Source organism: Scyliorhinus torazame, chromosome 8 (genome assembly GCF_047496885.1).
Source record: "Scyliorhinus torazame isolate Kashiwa2021f chromosome 8, sScyTor2.1, whole genome shotgun sequence".
NCBI lineage: Eukaryota > Metazoa > Chordata > Chondrichthyes > Carcharhiniformes > Scyliorhinidae > Scyliorhinus > Scyliorhinus torazame.
The window spans coordinates 61,166,829-61,188,696 of NC_092714.1; the positions used below are offsets into that span (position 1 = coordinate 61,166,829).

Consider the following 21,868-nt stretch of genomic DNA (forward strand, 5'->3'; position numbering starts at 1 on the left):
CACTCGAACTTGCTTATGAGGGACGCTTTTGTTACGGGGATAGGGTCAGATTACATCCGCCAACGCCTTTTAGAAGGGGCCATGCTCGACCTCGTGGCAACCAAAAGCTTGCGCTCTCGCTGACGGTCGCCATGCGCAACATTCAGGCCTACACCCCCGGCCGCGCGGCCCACCCCTCCTACGCATCGTGGACTCCGCAGACGGCCGCCCCATCGGGGACCCCACTCACACAACCCCACGCCTTGCCGCGCGGCAGCCAACCAACCCCGGGGGCCCCAAATGTTACTTCTGTGGGCAGCCAAAACACCCCCGGCAACGCTGCCCGGCCCGGTGCGCCCTTTGCAAGGCCTGCAGCAAGAAGGGGCACTTCAGTCACCGCTATTGTTCCGATCCCCCCCCCGCTCGTACGGCCAGTGGGCGCCGACATCTTCCCCTCCTCGGACCACGTGTGGCCCCTGGGCGCCACCATCTTGTTCAACCCCCACCACGTGCAGCCCGTGGGCGCTGCCATCTTATCCTCCCCAGGAACATCAAGCACCGCCATCTTGTCTCCCCCATGGCACGTGCAGCCCGTGGGCGCCGCCATCTTACCAGGGCCCATGCCCCCCGGGCACCCCATCGTCTGCTGCCATCGTCGATCAGACGCGTCTCGCCTCGGTCACGATTGACCAGTCTCGCCCACACACCTAGCAACCGCCTCTACAAACGTGAAAATCGATGGGCACGAGATCTCCTGCCTGCTGGACTCCGGGAGCACAGAGAGCTTTATTCATTCCGATACGGTAAGGCGCTGCTCCCTCGCGGTACACCCCGCCAATCAGAAAATCTCCCTGGCCTCCGGGTCCCACTCCGTGGCGATCCGGGGGTACTGCATAGCCACTCTCACTGTCCAGGGTGTGGAGTTTACCGGCTTCTGCCTCTACGTCATCCCCAACCTCTGCGCTGCCTTACTACTCGGCCTGGACTTCCAGTGCAACCTCCAGAGCCTATCATTGAAATTCGACGGGCCCCTACCACCCCTTACTGTGTGCGGCCTCGCAACCCTAAAGGTCAACCCACCTTCCCTATTTGCAAACTTAACCCCAGATTGAAAACCCATCGCCACCAGGAGCAGACGGTACAGCGCCCAGGACAGGACCTTCATCAGGTCCGAAGTCCAGCGACTGCTTCGGGAAGGCATCATCGAGGCCAGCAACATCCCCTGGAGAGCCCAAGTGGTAGTGGTGAAAATTGGGGAGAAACACAGAATGGTTTTGGACTACAGCCAGACCATCAATAGGTACATGCAGATCGATGCGTACTCCCTCCCACACATATCTGATATGGTCAATCAGATTGCACAGTACCGGGTCTTCTCAACTGTGGACCTTAAATCCACCTACCTCCAGCTCCCCAACCGTACGGCGGACCGCCCATACACATGCCTTTAATACTTTCTCAGGGTTCCTTTCGGCGTCACCAACGGGGTCTCGGTTTTCCAATGGGAAATGGACCGAATAGTCGACCGATACGGGCTGCGGGCCACTTTCCCGTACCTTGGCAATGTCACCGTCTGCGGCCACGATCAGCAGGACCATGACGCCAACCGTGCCAAATTTCTCCGTACTGCCACTCTCAACCTCACTTTCATGTTTAACAACACACAGCGGGGCAAGATCAAAAACGATAAAATCTTGAGGTGGAGGATCGAGCTCTCCACCTACAACTACGAGATTTTGTATCGCCCCGGTAAGCTCCTCGAGCCCCCAATGCCCTATCCCGAGATACATGTGCCAGCGCACAGGTGGACCGACTCCGGACTCTGCACGCCAACCTTTGTCACCCGGGAGTCACATGTTTGTACCACTTCATCAAGGTCCGCAATCTGCCCTACTCCGTCGAGGAAGTCAGGGCAATCACCAGAGACTGCCAGGTCTGTGCGGAGTGCAAACCACACTTCTACCAGCCAGATCATGCGCGCCTGGTGAAGGCTTCCCGCCCCTTTATACGCCTCAGCGGGACTTCAAAGGGCCCCTCCCCTCCACCGCCCGTAACACGTACTTCCTCAGTGTGGTTGATGAGTACTCCAGATTCCCCTTCGCCATCCCATGCCCTGATATGACGTCTGCCACCGTCATCAAAGTCCTCAACATCATCTTCGCTCTGTTCTGCTTCCCCGCCTACGTCCACAGCGACAGGGGATCCTCATTCATGAGCAATGAGCTGCGTCAGTTCCTGCTCAACAAGGGTATCGCCTCGAGCAGGACGACCAGCTATAACCCCCGGGGAAACGGGCAGGTGGAGAGGGAGAATGGGACGGTCTGGAGGGCCATCCAGCTGGCCCTACGGTCCAGAAACCACCCGGCCTCCCGCTGGCAGGAGGTCCTCCCCGACGCACTGCACTCCATTCGGTCGCTCCGATGCACTGCGACTAACGACACACCCCATGAACGTCTCTTTACCTTCCCCAGGAAGTCCACCTCCGGGGTGTCGCTCCCGACTTGGCTTGCAGCTCCAGGACCCGTACTCCTCCATAAGCACATACGACTCCACAAGACGGACCCGTTGGTTGAAAGGGTACAGCTACTCCATGCCAACCCGCAGTACGCCTACGTAGAGTATCCCGACGGCCACCAAGATGCTGTTTCCCTCCGGGACCTGCCACCAGCTGGCTCCACACACACACTACCCTCCGACCCAGTGTCACCCACCCCAGGACAATCTGTCCTCCTCCTGCCCACGCCCGAGGATGACGCGGATTTCGGCACCCTCCCGGAGTCACCGAGGACCAGACCGACACCGGAATCGGCGCCACCACTGCGGCGCTCCCAACGGCAGATCAAGGCTCCGGACCGACTGAACCTGTAACTCCATTTTTCTCTGTAGTTAAAACGTGTACTTGTATATAGTTCTCCACCACCCCCGTCGGACACAATTTTAACAGGGGGTGAATGTGGTAGTCACCACTGATGTATATATTAGGTGATTTGTGGTAAGGCCCTCTACTACAGGTACGGGGGTAGTTCCCCGCCTGCTGCCTCCACCCAGTAGGCGGAGTATAAATATTTGTGCTCCCCATACAGCAGCTATTTCCCCAGCTGCTGTAGGAGGCCACACATCTTAGTGTAATAAAGCCTCAGTTGCATTCAATTCTCGTCTTTGTGTAATTGATCGTGCATCAATGTTTAAATCTAAACTTACCATAATGAGTTAATAACAATTCTTCCCCATAAAACAAACTCAGACTAAAATAATTCATATTTAAAATTGAAATAAATTCTGATAAAAATGTTGTATGATAAACTATCAATATTACATAGAATTTACAGAATAGAAACAGGCCAATTTGCCTAATTAGCCCATGCAGGCATTTATGCGCTTCTTAAGCTTCATTTAATCTTTCCAAATTCTCACCACCTTTTGGGTCAAGAAGTTTCTTCTGAATTCTCTATTTGATTTCTTGGTCTTATATTAATGATCTCCAGTTAAACTTGTCCTCACAAGTTGAAGCATTCTCTCTATAAATACCCTATCAAAACTTTCCTAATTTTAAATACTCAGCCCCTCAGTCTTTTTTATCTTTTCCCGATACGTATATCCTGGCATCACCTCTTGGTTCCCCCTTTAGTGTTTCTTTATAAAAAGAATTTCCAATTAAGAGGCATATTTAGCGTGGCCAATCCACCTACCCTGCACATCTTTGGGTTGTGGGGGTGAGACCCACACAGACATGGGGAGAATGTGCAAACTCAACACAGACAGTGACCCAGGGCTGGGATCGAACCCGGGTCATCGGCGCCGTGAGGCAGCAGTGCTAACCACTGCGCCACTGTGTAACCCTCTCTCTAGTGTTTCTATATTTTTTTAATAAAATGGCAACCAGACTAGAACAAAAAACCTGCATTTATATGCATTTTGCAACCTCAGATCTCCCAAAGTGCTTTACATTCAATTTATTTACTTTTGAGTGTAGGAAATCTGGCAGCCAAATCAGCCATATTTCACATATCAAACATCGATAGACAGCAATGTGATAATGACCAGATAATCGGGTTTTTAATAATATTGGCTGAGGGATAATTATTGGCAGGGACAGTATGGAGAATCCAGCCTTATGTTTCTTCAAAATAGTGCTATGGTGTTTTGGCATCCACCTGAGAAGACAAATGGTTTAATGTCTCATACAAAAGATTGCGTCCTCTACAGTGCAGTGCTCCCTCAGTATTGCACTTAAGTATCAGCCTTAATTATGTGTTCAAATCCCTGGGGAAAATCCAAATTATTTTCTTTTTAAGACCATGAACGCTTGGAATTTTTAATTACAATCAATCAAAATTGACATTGTAGGGAAGAAATGCAACCCCAGTACCAAAGCCAGACAATTGTATCATGTATTCATTTAACATTTTGTATGCATTCTGGTTTTAATAAGGTACGACACATATGCAATATGTCTACACACACAGTACTGCCAGTTGAAACAAACCATGGACTGAAGGTGAGTAAAACATATCCAAATCTGTCTCCAATTGTCCAATTCTGCTGAACCCATACAACCACAACCAGTGGCCTATACTATGTCAAAAACTTATCAATTCAAATTATGCAAAATGATTATATAAATTAACTTGTAATCCTGAAAACATTTGAAGTGGAGAGCCAAGTCACAAACAAATCTAGATTTGGTAAAGATTTGATTCAGTCAGATATATTAATGTATATTTAAATCCATGTTTTTAAATATCACCCACTACATAAACATTTCAATCTAACTTGTAAAGCATTTAATACTGATGATAAGTTTCATTCAGATATGTATTTGTTCATACATTCTTGACAATAGTGATATATTTGTAAAATATTAAAGAAAAATAATTGAATAAACAAAGAGCTAACCACCTGGATTTCCCTTTTTATTGTGTGTGAATGAGTAAAGCACTTGTTTGAAAGCTTGGCTGAAGATCTGGATTCCTGCCAGTGAATGTTTATACTCATTTATTGCACACTTATTTCATGATTGTGTTACTTACAGGCCAAAGGCAGAGCTTACTGCTAGGCTTGTGATTTGTTGAGGTGGCTCTCCATCCATCCAGACCAGCTGAATGACAAGGTTAACCTGGTACCCAGGAGCCATTTTGACAGGTCGAGTTTTCACCCTTTAATGAAAAAAAAGGTTATACGATAAGAATCCTAGAAAAAATAAATTTAAACTGGAATTGTTTTTGAAAATAAAAGCATATTCTAGACATGGAAGATGCCATAGTCCAATTATATTATTGTTTTAGTTCAAATACCAACATCAGACAGAGTGAAGAACTGCAACATTTTAACCGGACACTTTGTTGTCAATTATTTTTCTTCCATCTTTATTTTTCCAGTGCTCTTCCCAAATAGCTAAACTACCTGTTTAGATGAGGGACTGGGGCAATCCTGCTATTTTCTTGATTTTCATCATACTTCTTGGCCCAGAATTTGCTCACAAAATAATGGTGAGTTTAATGGTGCTTGCCATTATTAAGATAACTCAGCCCAACGCATCACACAAGCTTGCCACCCCCACATTGATTCTTTTTACACCTCCCGCTGCCTCAGGAAGGCAGACAGCATTCGCAGAGACCCCTCCCACCCAGGCATTGCCTTCTTCCAGACCCTTCCATCAGGCAGAAGGTACAGAAACCTGAAGACGCGCACATTCAGACAGCTTCTTCCCAATAGCTACGAGACTCCAGAATGACTGCCCCTCGGGCTGATCTGTTCCCTGTAAGAACACTATTCACGACGCCCTATGCTGCTCTTGCTCATGTATTTGCTTTGTTTGGCCCCTTGTTCCCGTTCTGTTTGTCGATGTACCATTTGTCAATGTTCTCTGTTGATTGTTCTTTTTGTCTACTATGTGTTCCCTCGGCCGCAGTAAAATACTTTTCACTGTACATGTGACAATAAATCAAATCAAATCAAAAAAAATAATAAAAATGCTCACAAACTTGTGGCAAGAAGAGATATCCTGTGAAATGCACATCAACCCACACCGCTCTACCATTACTCTCACGAAAATTACAGCTTATCTACAACCTCCCTGTTATTTTTCTTTCCTAATTAAGGGGCAATTTAGCTTGGCCAATCCACCTACCCTGCACATCTTTGGGTTGTGAGAGTGAGGCACACGCAGACACAAAGAGAATGTGCAAACTCCACACGGCCAGTGACCCGGGGCTGGGATCAACCCGGGTCCTCGGTGCCGTGAGACAGCAGTGCTAACCACTGTGGCGCCATGCCGCCTTCTCCCTGTTATTTTTAAGAGGTTGCTGTATTTGTACATTAAACACACTGCAGAAAGTTTGGGCCCTGTACCCTTTTAACAATGCAATGTTTCTAAGTGCAATGCCAATCAATCTCTCAGGCTCAGAAAAAGAATAATTTAAACTGGTGAGTCTCATTCCTGCATGTAGTACATTCTTCTGAGTCATTATCAAAATATATTTTTAATTTTTCTTCCTACTTTTCATTTGTCTTTTTTCTTTATTAATTTAATCTTTCCCTTTATTTCTCTTAAGACACTCATTCCTATTCACCCTCCTCCTTTGTCATTCTTAAATCTTATATCTTGCATTTACAAAGTACCTTTAACATGTAAATGTCCTGAGATGTGTCGAAGGAGTGCTATCAAACAAAATTTGAGCAGATAACCATAAATTTGGTCAAAGAGGCAAATCTGAAGAAGCATTTTCCAGGAGGAAAGAGGGGTACAGGGGCAGAAATGTTTAGGAAGGAATTCACACCTCTAGGCCTCAACAGTTGTCATCAATGGTGGAGCTATTAAGTTTGGGAATGCACATGAGATCAGAACTGGTGCAGATATCTTGGGGGGTTAGAAGGGAAGAAGTTACAGATGTAGGGAATAAGCATAGAGAGGGATTTGTAAACAAGGATGAGTTTGAAATTTAGGGGACAAGATCTACCGGTTGCTTTACGTCCGAAAGGCAGTGTGGGGCAACGTAACCGGTAGATGACGGGAGATCCCTCTTCTGGGATCTACCTGGTTCGCCACGTCTCGCGAGATCCAAAGCGATCTTGCGTGATGTTGCAATGTGAATCGCGTTGTGGTGGGATCACTTTTTAGCAAATATGCATTCTCATGATCTACCATAGGCGTGGGATCTAACTCCCTTGCCTTGGAGACCTCAGGTGAGTGCCGTTCAGTGCTGGTCTCCACAAACGGGGACCAAATGGAACGGCCCTCAGGGGAATCCCCCAGGGGATCGGAGGCCGCCAGGTGCTTGCCCTCTGAACAGAATGGCACCTGGGTGCTAGCTTGGCATTGCCAAGCTGCACAGGTGGAATTTTTGCTGCGCTGCAGATCGGGCCCCGGGTTGCCCTTAACAGCGAATTGGGGCTGGGGAGGGGGTCTCATTAGGGGTCGAGAGATCGGGCTCCATTTTTAAATAGCATCCTGATCTCCTTCTCACTGAAGAGTTCCGGCGAGCGGAGCTCCTAAGTTCAGAAAACGGGACGAAGTGCAGACTTGTCGGTGCATTCCCTGCTGAGGCCCCAAATCTACCTGAATGGCTGTTCAATAGCGTAGCATTTCTCAGCGCTCCGAACGGCGGTAAACATCCGGCTAATCTCACACTATGGGACTTTGTCCCCATTTGGGTAGATTGCGCCCTATGCTTTTTCAAAAAGCACCTCAATTCAAAAATTAGGTTATTAAAATGCTTTGTTGGTATTTTTAATTATAAATGTTTACAAGGAAAATTTTCATTATAAATGCTAAAATCAAATGTGTTCCATGAAATAACATTTGTGAACAAAAAGTACATGCCATGAGATGCTTATGGACGTCCAGGCCTTATTGCACCATTTGGACACTGGTTGAGGACAATGGCAAGAAGCTGCTGTCCTGGTGAGAAAAGGTCTGATGTGCCATCACCACTCCCTTGCAGCAGTGTGACGAGACCATTCGCTCGCGCCATAAGTGTGGGTGAATGCTGGTGTGGAAAGCCGGGGGGGGGGGGGGGGGGAAACCTCTGGCACATCAGACCTTTTCTCACCAGAACGTCACGATCTGGATCTCGCCTAGGGAGGATGAGATCCAGATTAACATATTTTAATGAGCCATTAGGTCATCGGAGGCCCCCAAGTGGTCAGGCTCTGGCCAGGGTGGTACCCTGGCACTCCCACTGGCACCAGAGTGGTACTGCCAGGGTGCCAGATTGGCAATGTCAAGTTGCCTGGGGTAAGGTTGCCAGGCCAGAGATCGGGCCCGGGGGCGTCCTGCCCTTAAAAGGTGGGGTGAGGGGGCTTGAGCACCCCCTAAGAGGTAAGTTGTTGGGGGAGGAGTTGCCGGCCGTGATGGGGTGGCTGAGGGGGTCGAGAGATCGTGAAGTAAGTGTGGCCTCTCCGGGGTGTTCCTCGCTGAGGCCCAAAACAAAAACAAAGTCCCGTTTGATAGTGGGGTAGTTCTCGGTGCTGCAGGCCAGACCGGCTCATCAAAGATTGGGCTGCCATTTTGAAAGAGTGCCCCGATCTCTAAGTGAGGTTAAGGGTCCCCCACAGACCCCACCCAGAGGCAATTTCGCTGAGGACCCCCCTCCTTTTAGCCCCCCATCCCTACTTTTGTGAGCCCCACCCCACACCCCAACATTTCCGAGGCCCCTTCAGATCCACCCTTAATACCCCCCTTCATCCTCCCTTTTATGGGCATGGCCCCCCCCTTCGGCCCTGACCCTTGGCAGTGTCATCTTGGCACTGCCCCTGCCAGCCTGGCACTGCCACCCAGGCACCTTGGTAGTTCCAGGTTGGCAGTGCCAAGATGCCCGGGTGCCAGAGGGAGAGCCAGCGTGCCACCCTGCCCTGTCCCCGAGCACCCAGACATATCCAATAGCCTGGGAAACCGCCGTGGTGCCGTTACGCCTGGTGCACATTTGAGTGGACCAGTACTAAATGGCACCCAGTCGAGGCCTTACTGGGGAGGCCTTTAGTTCCCGGGAGCCCAGAGAATCTGGTGAATGCATATTTAAATGAGCCCAGCTTGGTGAAGCGAAGGGGTCGTTCTCACGAGATTAGCAATGCTCGGAACGCCTCACGAGATCTAATGAGATCTCGCGAGATGCATCTGAATTTTGCCCTCACTCAGTGAGTTCAATAAAGCCTTTCTGCCAGTGCTGCACTGCTCCTGATGCACTGAATAGACTCTGCCAGGGTAGACCGATTTCTGTCGTCCATCTCATGCTAAGCTGGTCTTCATGGACAGTACTGTGCTGCTGGTCCCATGGACCCTCTCATGTCAGTCTGATCAGTACAGTGGTTGGGAGTGGGGAGTACAGGGATCTCCTTCCCCCGGTGTCATACACCAGTAATCATCTGGCCCACACTGCGCTGCGTGACTCATGCAGCCATCGCAACAAAGGTCTGAAATTCGACCAGGGGATAGAGTGCAAGATAAGGGGGTGGGTGGCCTGATGAAGACAAGAGGGGGCAATGTGGCAGGAGGGCTATGCAAAAAGAGTGGGGAGGGGGAGGGCTCAGGGTGGCAGGCAGAGGGGCAAGGAGGTGGATGAAGATGACAAATAATGGAAGGCGGAGGGAAGACCAAAGAAAGGGAAGCTGGACCCCAACAATGCTGCATGAAAAGTTCACAAGCAAGGGATCAAAGAGATATACTGGAAAGGAATGCACAAAGACTCCAGATGCGGTGGGCCGAAGTCTGAGTTAGGCATAGCTGCCTCGCAGGTGATGGGCTCGGAGAGATGGTGGTTGAATCGAGGAACAGACTTTTCTTTAAGCTGCCAGCCTTTGTCCTCTGGGTTGCTGACATGCTGTTCAGTCTGGTGAAGAAAGGTGGGCTGGAGAGAGTGATTGAAGTGCTAGACTGGAATTAACTATGGTGCTGGGACCTGGGCGGATGAATTCAGAAGGGAACACGCCTGTGCATAATGAATAAGGTTTCAATTGCAGAATTTGGTGTCGCTCCCACAATTCTGGCCAGCCCACCACCCACCGCCACACTATCTCAAAAATAGAGAATTCCACCCGAAATGCAGTGGTGGACGGGAAAGTCGGCAACCAAATCGTCTGCTTTTTATGTCATTATATATGCATGAACGAGCAGCACATTGCATCTCGTGGCAGGCCTGAATTCATCTGCCCCGCCATCACCTCACTGCCTCATATTTCTGGGGCAATAATTAAATGGCACCCACATTCATATTCACTCTGCAGACCAGGACTTGTCATGGAAAGCACCGGGATGGCCCTGAGAAGAGACAAGTGCTGTGTCCCGATGTTCAGCAATAAGGCACTAGCGGTATTCCTCCAGGCAGTCCAGGATCAGCAGGAGATCCTTTAACCCTGTGATTGAAGCCAGAGGTCCAAGAAGCTCACTACTACTGCTTGGTAAGAGGTTGCCAGCGTGGCAGCGCCTGCGCTAGGATCGCTATCCAATGCAGGAAGTGGATGAATTATCTCATCTGCTCTGCCAGATAAGTCAACCTTCTCCTCAATCTCAACTGACATTCTCACAAGGCCATCAGGCCTCGCAGGGAAACAGTCCACAAGAAAGCACATGCAACATCACCACTGATTCTCTCTCACACACTTTTATCATCTTAATTTCTTGTCACATCCTGCACAGGTCATGTTTTCAACCCCAACGTAGGTCCACTCAGCATCCACAGAAGGCAGGCATGCTCATCATCTGCTTTGGCATCTGTCCTGCTCACAGTCTGTCCATCTGTCTTTATACAGGGCAAATCCGCCCACAACAACAGGGAGAATTCCCAGACTGGGGGTGGGATGCTGGAGCACAGGCCACTCCACCTTTCAGAAGCACAGCTGGCTGAGAAGGACAGTTCCAGTGCCGAAGGCGAGATTGGCGACTCCCAACAAACCTGTGAGATCCCGCCTACTGATCTCCAACCTACTGCCTAAACTGTGAGTGCTCTTTACTGTAAGTGACTATCCAGCTAATCACTAATTATTTCTATTACAAGATAAGCAAAAAAAGGAGATGAATCACCAGCTCAGATGAAGATCCTGAGGACCAACTAGATATCGAGCAGTCACTGCATTCACCTGTACCCCCAACAGCACAGAGACACATACCTAGTGGGACCTAGTTTTGGAGCCGGTTGGGATCACCATCTGGTCAGCACGGCACAGATTTGGGTCCACAGCAGGCAGAGGCAGTGACAGTCAAGGTCACCAACACTCTTCGGGCTGCTGGAGGCCAGGCTCCTGCAGAATCCAGAACTGATGCTGAGCCTCTGGAATCAGCCCATAGCTCCAAAGGCAGACAGGACAGAGCAGACAGCTTGTCAGAGGCTGTCAGCAGATTTGAACAGAGGATGGAGGAATCCATCCATGTTCTGTCTGATGTTGTGGTATTGACGTATTAAGATGCTCAGTAGCTATGCAAGAGGGGATTTTCCTTCAGGAGTGCCTTCTCCTCAAAGAGTTGGGTGGGGGCTCTTAGGCATTCATAGGAGAAGAATCAACCAGACTCTCTTGGGGTGTCCAACTGCTCAAAGTCTCCTCAGCCTGTGACCCCAGGAACTCCAGCTGCTCAGGCCAAGGAGCAGCAGGAGACCCAAAAGAAGTGGAGCCCTCCAGGATTCAGCCCTCCAGAGGACGCCCACCAAGGTCATCACAGACAACATGGCATAGCGGTCTGCAGGCTGCTTCCACTTCTGTTGCAGATATTGAGAGCAACAAGATGTTGCAACAGGGTAAGAAAAATTAAGAAATATTGAGAACACAAAGGTGGCATGGGTTCACATCTGTAAAAATATCTTATTTATCTAAAATTCTCATCTAGTGAATGGCTCTTGTATCTGATGTAATGCTCTGTGGCTCCACAAGTGCAACAGACCCTTCCTTCTGACTTATCTCCCTTTGTGTGCTTCAGATCTGTGGGCCTAGATTTTCCGCTCTTGGGATTCTCCGTTTCGCCGGCAGCCCAGGGATTCCCTGACGGTGTGGGACTGCCCACAATGGGAAACCCCATTGGCCAGCCGACGAGATGGAGAATCCCGGGGGCCCACTGCACCAGAAATCTGGTGCGGTGGGACGGAGAATCCTGCCCATAATATATACCATCTCATTACAGCACATTGCCTTTCTGTTCACAGCAGCAACATGAGCAAAGCTTCTTTCTCTATCAACGTGGTGGTTGCGCAATGCATATCTGAAACCTGTGTCAGAGGATCAAATCATGTGGCTTGATGAGTATAGATTTTTGAGTTTAGTTATTCTCCCGATACTGCTGCACTGAAGACTGGTCTATATGGATCTTCCAGATTTTAATGGTAATTTGCAATGAAGTAAAGTTAACTTGGTGCATCCTTCAATGGCCTCCATGTCAGGATTTACTGTGGGTAACATTTTAATAGTCAAGGACCTTAGGTGGTCATGGCGGTCTGTCATGTGATGTCATGACCACGTGTATAGCTATACATTACCCAGGTCCCACTCTTCACCTGGGTGATGCAGAGCTATGGACCCAACTAGCACATGGTCCTGAAACGTCTGCTGCGGCAAAGTGAGATTAGAGGTGTGTGTCTGGGCTCCTGATGGTGACTATTAAATGGAAGGATGCAATTTTGGACCTGAAGGTCTGGCTAGCATGGCATGACATGATCCCTGGGCGAGTTCACGTGATGTGATTATCCGATCGTCATACGTCAGTGTCCCTGTGTATGTCATACTGCTGGAATGAAAAAGTGGAGGTCTCAAATGGGATCAAAGTGAAGTACCAGTACATCTGATGTATGTTTTATTATTAATAAAGTTAATAAGCGTGGTGAACCACTGTAATAGGAGATGCAAGGTAGGATCTGCACTACAGGTTCGCCGGTAGCTCCTGCCGGCTGGCTCCGCCCATGGAGAACTGTATAAATATGCATGATCTCCAGTGCCCTGCCATTTCGCCAGCTGCAGCAGGAGGCCACTCATCTGACTGTAATAAAGCCACAGTTGTACCCAACTTTAGTCTTTGTGCAATTGATCGTGCATCAATTTATTAGTCAGATATTCCACAGAATGGATATCAGAATTAAGCCCGATTGCCTGCAGCTGGATCGCACTCGCCCGTCGCCAGAAAAGACTTTACTCACTGACTAGCATGTTTTGAGGCCTACATCAAGGCTGCGGACCCCGAGCCAACGGAGGCTCAGAAGATAAACGTCCTGGACTCCAGACTGAGCTCCAGCGTGTTCCCGTTGATCCAAGACGCCACGAATTACACAAAATCAATGGAACTCCTTAAGGAACACCACGCGCAGAAGGCGAACATGCTCTTCGCCAGGCATGTACTCGCCACCCGCTCGCAACTACTTGGTGAGTCCATCGAAGACTTCTGGTGGGCCCTAATTCCACTCGTCCGGGACTGTGACTGTCAGGCTGTTATGGCCGCCTAACATGCGAATCTCCTCATGCGCGATGCCTTCGTGACGGGGATTGCGTCGGACTGCATCCGAGAACGATTACTGGAAGGGGCCACGCTCGAACTGGCGGAGACAAAAACCTTGGCGCTCTCCATGATGGTCGTATTTTGTAACGTACAATCGTACCCCTCCCGCCACGCTGCCCACCCTTCTACTCCTTCCTACCCCTCCGGGACCCCGCCGATGACCTCCTCAGCCGGGGCCATGCCTTTCCAATACGCCTGCGCCGCACACCGATCCGCGCACCCCGGACGTACCTGCTGCTACTTCTGCGGTCAGCAGAAGCACCCCCGCCAACACTGCCCGGCCCGCACTGCAGTTTGTAAAGCCTCCAGTAAAAAAGGCCACTTCGCGGCGGTGTGCTAGGCCCGCGCAGTCGCTGCGATTGCACCCGCTATCGCCCCCTCCCCCACGCCAGATGCACAATGGGAGCCGCCATCGTCTCCTTCCGGGTCCATGTGCGACCAATGGGCGCCGCCATCTTGTCCCCCTTCGGCCACGTGCGCCCCATGGGCGCCACCATGTTGTCCCGACCCCGCAACATGCGCACCGCCATCTTGTCCCGACCCCGCAATGTGCGCACCATGAGCGCCGCCATCTTGTCCCCCACAGGGTCCCCGGACATCCCGACATCGGAACCGCACACGCTCGCCGCCAGAAGCATCCGATGGCTACCCGCAGCTCGCTTCGATGACGCGGGACCAAACCCGCCCGCACAACCTGGCCACCACGTCGACGACGGTTAAAATCAACGGCCACGCGACCTCGTGCCTGCTGGACTCCGGGAGCACCAAAAGCTTCGTTCACCCAGATATGGTAAGGCGCTGCTCGCTCGCGGTCCACCCTGCCAATCAAAGGATCTCCCTCGCCTCCGGATCCCACTCCGTCCCGATCCAAGGCTTTTGTATAGTCACCCTCACGGCCAGGGAGTAGAATTTGTAACTTCCACCTCTATGTCCTTCCTAATCTCTGCGCTGCACTCCTGTTGGGTTTGGACTTCCAGTGCAACCTCCAGAGCCTCACTATCAAATTCAGCGGGCCCTTACCCCCCCCTTACCATTTGCGGCCTCGCGACCCTCAAGGTCGATCCCCCTCTCTCTTTTTGCCAATCTAACTGCGGATTGCAAGCGCGTTGCCACTAGGAGCAGACGGTACAGCACCCAGGACAAGACCTTCATCAGGTCCGAAGTCCAGCGGCTGCTTAAGGAGGGTATTATCGAGGCCAGCAACAGCCCCTGGAGAGCTCAAGTGGTAGTGGTTAAAACTGGGGAGAAACACAGGATGGTCGTGGACTACAGCCAGACCGTCAATCGGTACATGCAGCTCGACGCGTACCCCCTCGCACGCATATCTGATATGGTCAATCAGATTGCACAGTACCGTGTCTTCTCAACAATTGACCTGAAATCCACCTACCACCAGCTCCCCATCCGGAAGTCGGACCGGCCATACACTGCCTTCGAGGCGGACGGTCGCCTTAGGGTCTCTTTCAGTGTCACAAATGGGGTCTCGGTCTTCCAAAGAGGGATGGACCGAATGGTCGACCAGTACGGTTTGCGGGCCACCTTTCCGTACTTAGATAATGTCACCATCTGCGGCCATGACCAGCAGGACCACGATGCGAACCTCGATAAATTCCTCCGCACTGCCGTCTCAACCTGATCTACAACAAAGAGAAGTGTGTGTTCAGCACGACCCGGTTAGCCATTCTCGGCTATATAGTCCAAAACGGACTTCTCGGGCCCTCCCCCGACCGCATGCGCCCCCTCATGGAACTTCCCCTCCCCCACTGCCCCAAGGCCCTCAAACGCTGCCTGGGGTTCTTTTCCTGCTACGCTCAGTGGGTTCCAAACTATGCGGACAAGGCCCGCCCACTCATTCAGTCCACCCAATTCCCCCTTGCGGCCGAGGCGCAACATGTTTCGCCCGCATCAGAGCAGACATTGCCAAGGCCGGGATGCGCGCAGTGGACGAGTCACTGCCTTTCCAAGTGGAAAGCGACGCTTCAGACGTCGCCCTTGCCGCCACTCCAAACCAGGCAGGCAGACCCGTGGCATTATTTTCCTGCACCCTTCATGCCTCGGAAATTCGACACTCATCCGTTGAAAAGGAGGCCCAAGCTATCGCTGAAGCTGTGCGGCATTGGAGGCATTACCTGGCCAGTAAGAGATTCGCTCTCCTTACGGACCAACGGTCGGTAGCCTTCATGTTCAATAACACACAGCGGGGCAAGATCAAAAATGATAAAATCTTGCGGTGGAGAATCGAGCTCTCCACCTATAATTATGAGATCTTGTATCGCCCCGGTAAACTCAACAAGCCCCCAGAAGCCCTCTCCCGAGGTACATGTGTCAGCGCACAAGTGGACCAACTCCGGGCCCTACACGACAGCCTTTGTCACCCGGGGGTCACTCGATTGTACCACCTGGTCAAAGCTCGCAATCTGCCCTACTCCGTCGAGGAAGTACGGACAGTCATCAGGGATTGCCAGGTCTGTGCGGAGTGCAAGGCGCACTTCTACCGGCCGGACCGTGCGCGCCTGGTGAAGGCTTCCCACCCCTTTGAACGCCTCAGCGTGGATTTCAAAGGGCCCTTCCCCTCCACCAACCGTAACATGTACATTCTCAGTGTGGTCGATGAGTACTCCAGATTCCCCTTCGCCATCCCATGCCCCGATATGACGTCTGCCACCGTCATCAAGGCCCTCAGCACCATCTTTGCTCTGTTCGGTTTCCCCGCCTACATCCACAGTGACAGGGGATCCTCATTCCTGAGCGATGAGCTGCGTCAGTTTCTGCTCAGCAGGGGTATAGCCTCCAGCAGGACGACCAGCTACAACCCCCGGGGAAACGGGCAAGTAGAACGGGAGAATGGGACGGTTTGGAGGGCCGTCCAGGAACCTCCCAGCCTCTCGCTGGCAGGAGGTCCTCCCTGACGCTCTGCACTCCATCCAGTCACTATTGCACACCGCCACTAATAACACACCCCACGAACGTGTTTTTACCTTCCCCAGGAAGTCCACATCCGGGGTGTCGCTCCCGACTTGGCTCGCAGTTCCAGGACCGGTCCTTCTCCGTAGGCACGTCCGACTCCACAAGGCGGACCCCTTGGTGGACAGGGTTCACCTGCTCCACACCAACCCTCAATATGCCTCCGTTAAGTTCTCCGACGGCCGCCAAGATACTGTCCCACTCAGGGACCTGGCACCGTCAGGTTCCACCACAACACACTCCCCCACCAATGCGCCCGCCCCCCACCTCCCCGCCAATATTGACCCCACCAGACCACCCACCCGCCTCCCATTTTCCGCACAAGAGGACGAAGAGGACTTTGGCACGCTCCCGGAGTTCCCCGATGTCTGGCCAGCATCACCACTGCCATCGGTGCCACCTCCACCACCGACTTCGCCGCCACCGTTACGCCGCTCCCAATGAAGCACCAAAGCACCGGACCAGCTGAACCTTTGACAGACTCCGGACCGTCAACATGGACTTTTCTTTCCCTACCACTGTACATAATTGCACTAACTGTATATAGTTTCACGTCACCCCCGCCGGACTCATTTTTAACAGAGGGTGAATGTGGTGAACCATTGTAATACGAAATGTACGGTAGGACCTGCACTACAGGTTCGCCGGTAGCTCCTGCCGGCTGATTCCGCCCACGGAGAACCATGACCTCCAATGCCCTGCCATTTCGCCAGCTGCAGCAGGAGGCCACGCATCTGACTGTAATAAAGCCACAGTTAGACCCAACTTTAGTCTTTGTGCAATTAATCGTACATCAGTAAGTAACGCCTAAATGCAGTGTTGACATTTACTTGGCTATCTCCCACCCAGATGCCAAGGTAATGTACATGAACTTGGGAAGCTCCACATGAAGGCTGGGTCATGACTGCTTGTCAATGATCAGACATTGGTGCTCCTGATACTCTCTCTGCACTCACAAAGGTGACCTGATTCACAGGCTCACATCCATGATTGAGAGTGACATATCACTGCACCCAAAAGAACAATCTCATGCTGGGGACACAATATATGAGGCCAGAACATTATTCTTGCATGAGGGTTAGCCTGTGGAGAGAAACCGCACTGTGGATTCAGATCAGTCTTCAGGCATTCCTGTGACTGATTATTTTCCTCCTTGAGGCTTCTTACAATGCTCCAAGCATACTGGATAAAAGTAAATGACTGCGGATGCTGGAATCTGAAACGAAAGAGAAAATGCTGGAAAATCTCAGCATGTCTGGCAGCATCTGTAGGGAGAGAAAAGAGCTAATGAGTCCGATGAATCTTTGTCAAAGTTAACAGACAGAGAAAGTGGGAAATATTAATATTGTGGAGTGAGAATGAAAGGTGAGTCATAGCCACAGAAACCCAGGGAAACCGGGTGCAAATGGCCACAGAAACCAAGGGGAAAGAGTGCTAATGGCAGTCCCCAGAGAGAACAAAAGACGTGAAAGGTCAAACAGCAGAGAAACTAACATCAGAGGGTGAACTGTAAATGTGGGGGGAGGGGAAGGGGGAAGCAAAGAGGAGAAAGGGGAAGGAAAGGTAGATAATATGGGCCTTTCATATCTTTTGTTCTTTCTGGGGACTGCCATTAGCACACTTTCCTCCCCCTCGTTAAGTCCGCCCTGTCGACCATTTTTAATTGTATCAACCCCTGCCTCACACACGAGGTTGAGACATTGATCCTTCATAGCACTTCGGACCATAATCCCTCCTCCAACATCATTTCCAACTCTTCCTTCCACTTGTCCTTAATCCCTTCCATAGACACCTTATCCTCCTCCATGATAAAAACATAAGAACTAGGAATAGGAGTAGGCCATTTGGCCCCTCGAGCCTGCTCCGCCATTTAATGAGATCATGGCTGATCTTTGTGGACTCAGCTCCACTCTCCGGCCCATACACCATATCCCCGAAACCCTTTATTCTTTAGAAAGCTATCTATCTTTTTCTTAAAAACGTTTAAAGAAGGAGCCTCAACTGCTTCACTGGGCAAGGAATTCCAGAGATTCACAACCCTTTGGGTGAAGAAGTTCCTCCTAAACTCGGTCTTAAATCTACTTCCCCTTATTTTGAGGCTATGCCCCCTAGTTCTGCTTTCCCCGACCAGTGGAAACAACCTGCCCGCATCTATCCTATCTATTCCCTTCATAATTTTATATGTTTCAATAAGATCCCCCCACATCCTTCTAAACTCCAATGAGTACAGTCCCAGTCTACTCAACCTCTCGTCATAATCTAATCCCCTCAACTCTGGGATCAACCTAGTGAATCTCCTCTGCACTCCCTCCAGTGCCAATATGTCCTTTCTCAGGTAAGGAGACCAAAACTGAACACAATACTCCAGATGTGGCCTCACCAACACCCTATACAATTGCAGCATAACCTCCCTAGTCTTGAACTCCATCCCTCTAGCAATGAAAGACAAAACTCGATTAGCCTTCTTAATCACCTGTTGCACCTGCACACCAACTTTTTGCGACTCGTGCACCAGCACATCCAGGTCCCTCTGCACAGCAGCATGTTTTAACATCTTACCGTTTAAATAATAATCCATTCTGCTGTTATTCCTCGAAAAATGGATAGCCTCACACTTGGCAACATTGAATTCCATCTGCCAGATCCTACCATAAACCGCCCTCCCACCGACAGCATCTTCTCCAGCAGTGAGAAGGACAGTGCAACCGGAAAGTTTGGGAAGACCTTTCTTGCAAAGTTCCGCACCTGCATGTGCCTGAAGCCCTTCTCACATTGGACCCCAAAGTTCACTCCCAGCTCCTCCAAGCTTGTCAACGGCCTCTCTAAAAACTGATCCCTCAACTCTTTCACCCCTTTCTCCTCCCATCCCTGGAACGTCGCATCCATCGTCCCTGGCTCAAACACATGGTTCCCCTTATTGACATCACCCTCGAGCTTGCCCTCACCTCAAAGTACTGTTGAAATTGCTGCCAAAATCTCCTCTATCAGCTGCTGATGTTCCTCCGCGCCTCCCTATCCACCTTCGTCTTTAATGAAATGACCTCACTGTGGTAGTATGTATTAGGGGTCATGTGGGACTGTGAAGCCGTGATGCTATTGGCTGACAGATCCCGGGTCCTGGTTGGCTGTTGACTCCTGGCTCCGCCCTGAAGGCGGAGTATAAGAACCCGAGCTTCTCCCCGCCGCTCCATTCTGTTGCTGAACTGCTGGGGACAAGTTTCGCTTAATAAAGCCTCATCAACTTCATCTCTACTCGTCTCTCTCGTAAGTCATTGTGCGCTACAATTTATTAAGCGAGCTTAAAGGACTATGGAGCTCCGGATCGCCCCGGAATGCCTGCGGATCAGCCCCCACGCAGCGAACTCGGCAGCAGTTTTTAAACACTGGCAAGCTTGTTTTGAAGGCTACCTCCGAACGGCCCCCGGCCGGATCACAGAAGACCAGAAAATGCAGGTCCTGCATTCGAGGGTAAGCCCAGAAATTTACCCTCTCATAGAAGACGCAGAGGATTTCCCGACGGCGCTCGCAGCACTGAAGAGCATCTACGTTCGCCCCGTGAACCAGGTCTACGCACGCTACCAACTCGCAACGAGACGGCAAAGTCCCGGAGAATCGTTAGAGGAATTCTACGCCGCGCTGCTAATTTTGGGACGGGGCTGCAGCTGTCCGCCGGTGAACGCGATTGAACACACGGACATGCTAATTCGCGATGCGTTTGTGGCAGGTATGAACTCTCCCCAAATCCGCCAAAGACTTTTAGAAAAAGAGACGCTAGGACTCTCAGAGGCACGGGCCATTGCAGCTTCCCTAGATGTGGCCTCGCAAAACGCCCGCGCCTACGGCCCCGACCGCGCGGCAGCGCCTTGGGCTCCGTGGACCCCCGTCGCGACAACCCCCCCCCTCACAGGCTTGCGCGGTTAAAGCGCTAGATCATCCCGGGGGGGGCCGCTGCTATTTCTGCGGGCAAGCGAAACACCCCCGGCAGCGCTGCCCGGCCCGCGCAGGTATTTGCAAAAGCTGCGGCAAGAAGGGCCATTACGCGGCTGTGTGCCGGTCCCGGGGGGTCGCCGCAATCCCCGGAGAAGAACGAGCCCAGCACATCCCAAACGCTCCCCAACCCCCCCAGCGCCCCATGTGCGACCCGCGGGCGCCGCCATTTTGGGTCCCGGCCACCACGAGGGGAGGATGGGCGCCGCCATCTTGTGACTCCCTAGCCACGTGCGATTCATGGGGGTGGCCATTTTGTCCACCCCCGACCACGTGCGATCCATGGGGGCGGCCATTTTGTCCACCCCCGGCCGCGTGCGATTCATGGACGCCGCCATCTTGGATGACAACAAAGGACCCCAGCATCGACGGCTCCACGGGGTCCGAAGAAGACGGCGAGACACTACGACCACGACTGGCTTCGGTAGCGCTGGATCAATCACGGCCCCGGACGCTCCAGATGATGACAACAACGGTGCTGATCAACGGACACGAGACATCATGCCTGATTGACTCCGGGAGCAACTAAAGTTTCATTCACCCCGACACGGTAAGACGCTGTTTTCTGACCATCCATCCAAGTACGCGAAAGATTTCCCTAGCTGCAGGATCCCACTCCGTAGAGATCAAAGGGTTCTGTATCGCGAACCTAACGGTGCAAGGGAGGGAGTTTAAAAACTACAGGCTCTACGTCCTTCCCCACATTACTGGGATTAGATTTCCAGTGTAACCTGCAGAGCCTAACATTTCAATTCGGCGGCCCAATACCCCCACTCACTATCTGTGGCCTCGCAACTCTCAAGGTTGAACCGCCGTCCTTGTTTGCAAACCTCACCCCGGATTGCAAACCCGTCGACGGTACAGCGCCCAGGACCGGATATTTATTCGGTCTGAAGTCCAGCGGTTGCTGAAGGAAGGCATAATCCAGGCCAGCAATAGTCCCTGGAGAGCCCAGGTGGTAGTAGCAAAGACCGGGGAAAAGCAAAAGATGGTCATAGACTATAGCCAGACCATCAACAGGTACACACAGCTAGATGCGTACCCTCTCTCCCGCATATCCGACATGGTAAATCGGATTGCCCAGTATAAGGTTTTCTCCACCATGGACCTCAAGTCCGCCTACCACCAGCCCCCCATCCGCCCAGGTGACCGCAAGTACACAGCCTTCGAGGCAGACGGGCGTCTATACCACTTCCTAAGGGTCCCATTTGGTGTCACGAACGGGGTCTCAGTCTTCCAACGGGAGATGGACCGAATGGTTGACCAGCACGGGTTGCAGGCCACGTTCCCGTATCTCGACAACGTAACCATCTGCGGCCACGATCAGCAGGACCACGACGCCAACCTCCAAAAATTCCTCCAGACCGCTAACGCCTTGAACCTCACATACAACGAGGAAAAGTGTGTCTTTAGCACAGACCGGCTGGCCATCCTGGGATACGTAGTGCGCAATGGGATAATAGGCCCCGA

At 51.4% G+C, this 21,868-nt stretch overlaps 1 protein-coding gene across 5 annotated transcripts in view; it reads right to left on the reverse strand.

Annotated features, from left to right (window-relative positions):
- Positions 1-21,868, reverse strand: part of stxbp5l (syntaxin binding protein 5L) — an 879,402-nt gene that overhangs the window by 234,082 nt on the left and 623,452 nt on the right. For all 5 annotated transcript variants that reach the window (XM_072513712.1, XM_072513711.1, XM_072513708.1 and 2 more), the window contains exon 17: positions 5,010-5,135. In XM_072513712.1, the coding sequence (XP_072369813.1) occupies positions 5,010-5,135 (126 nt within the window). The remainder of the gene's footprint in view (positions 1-5,009; positions 5,136-21,868) is intronic.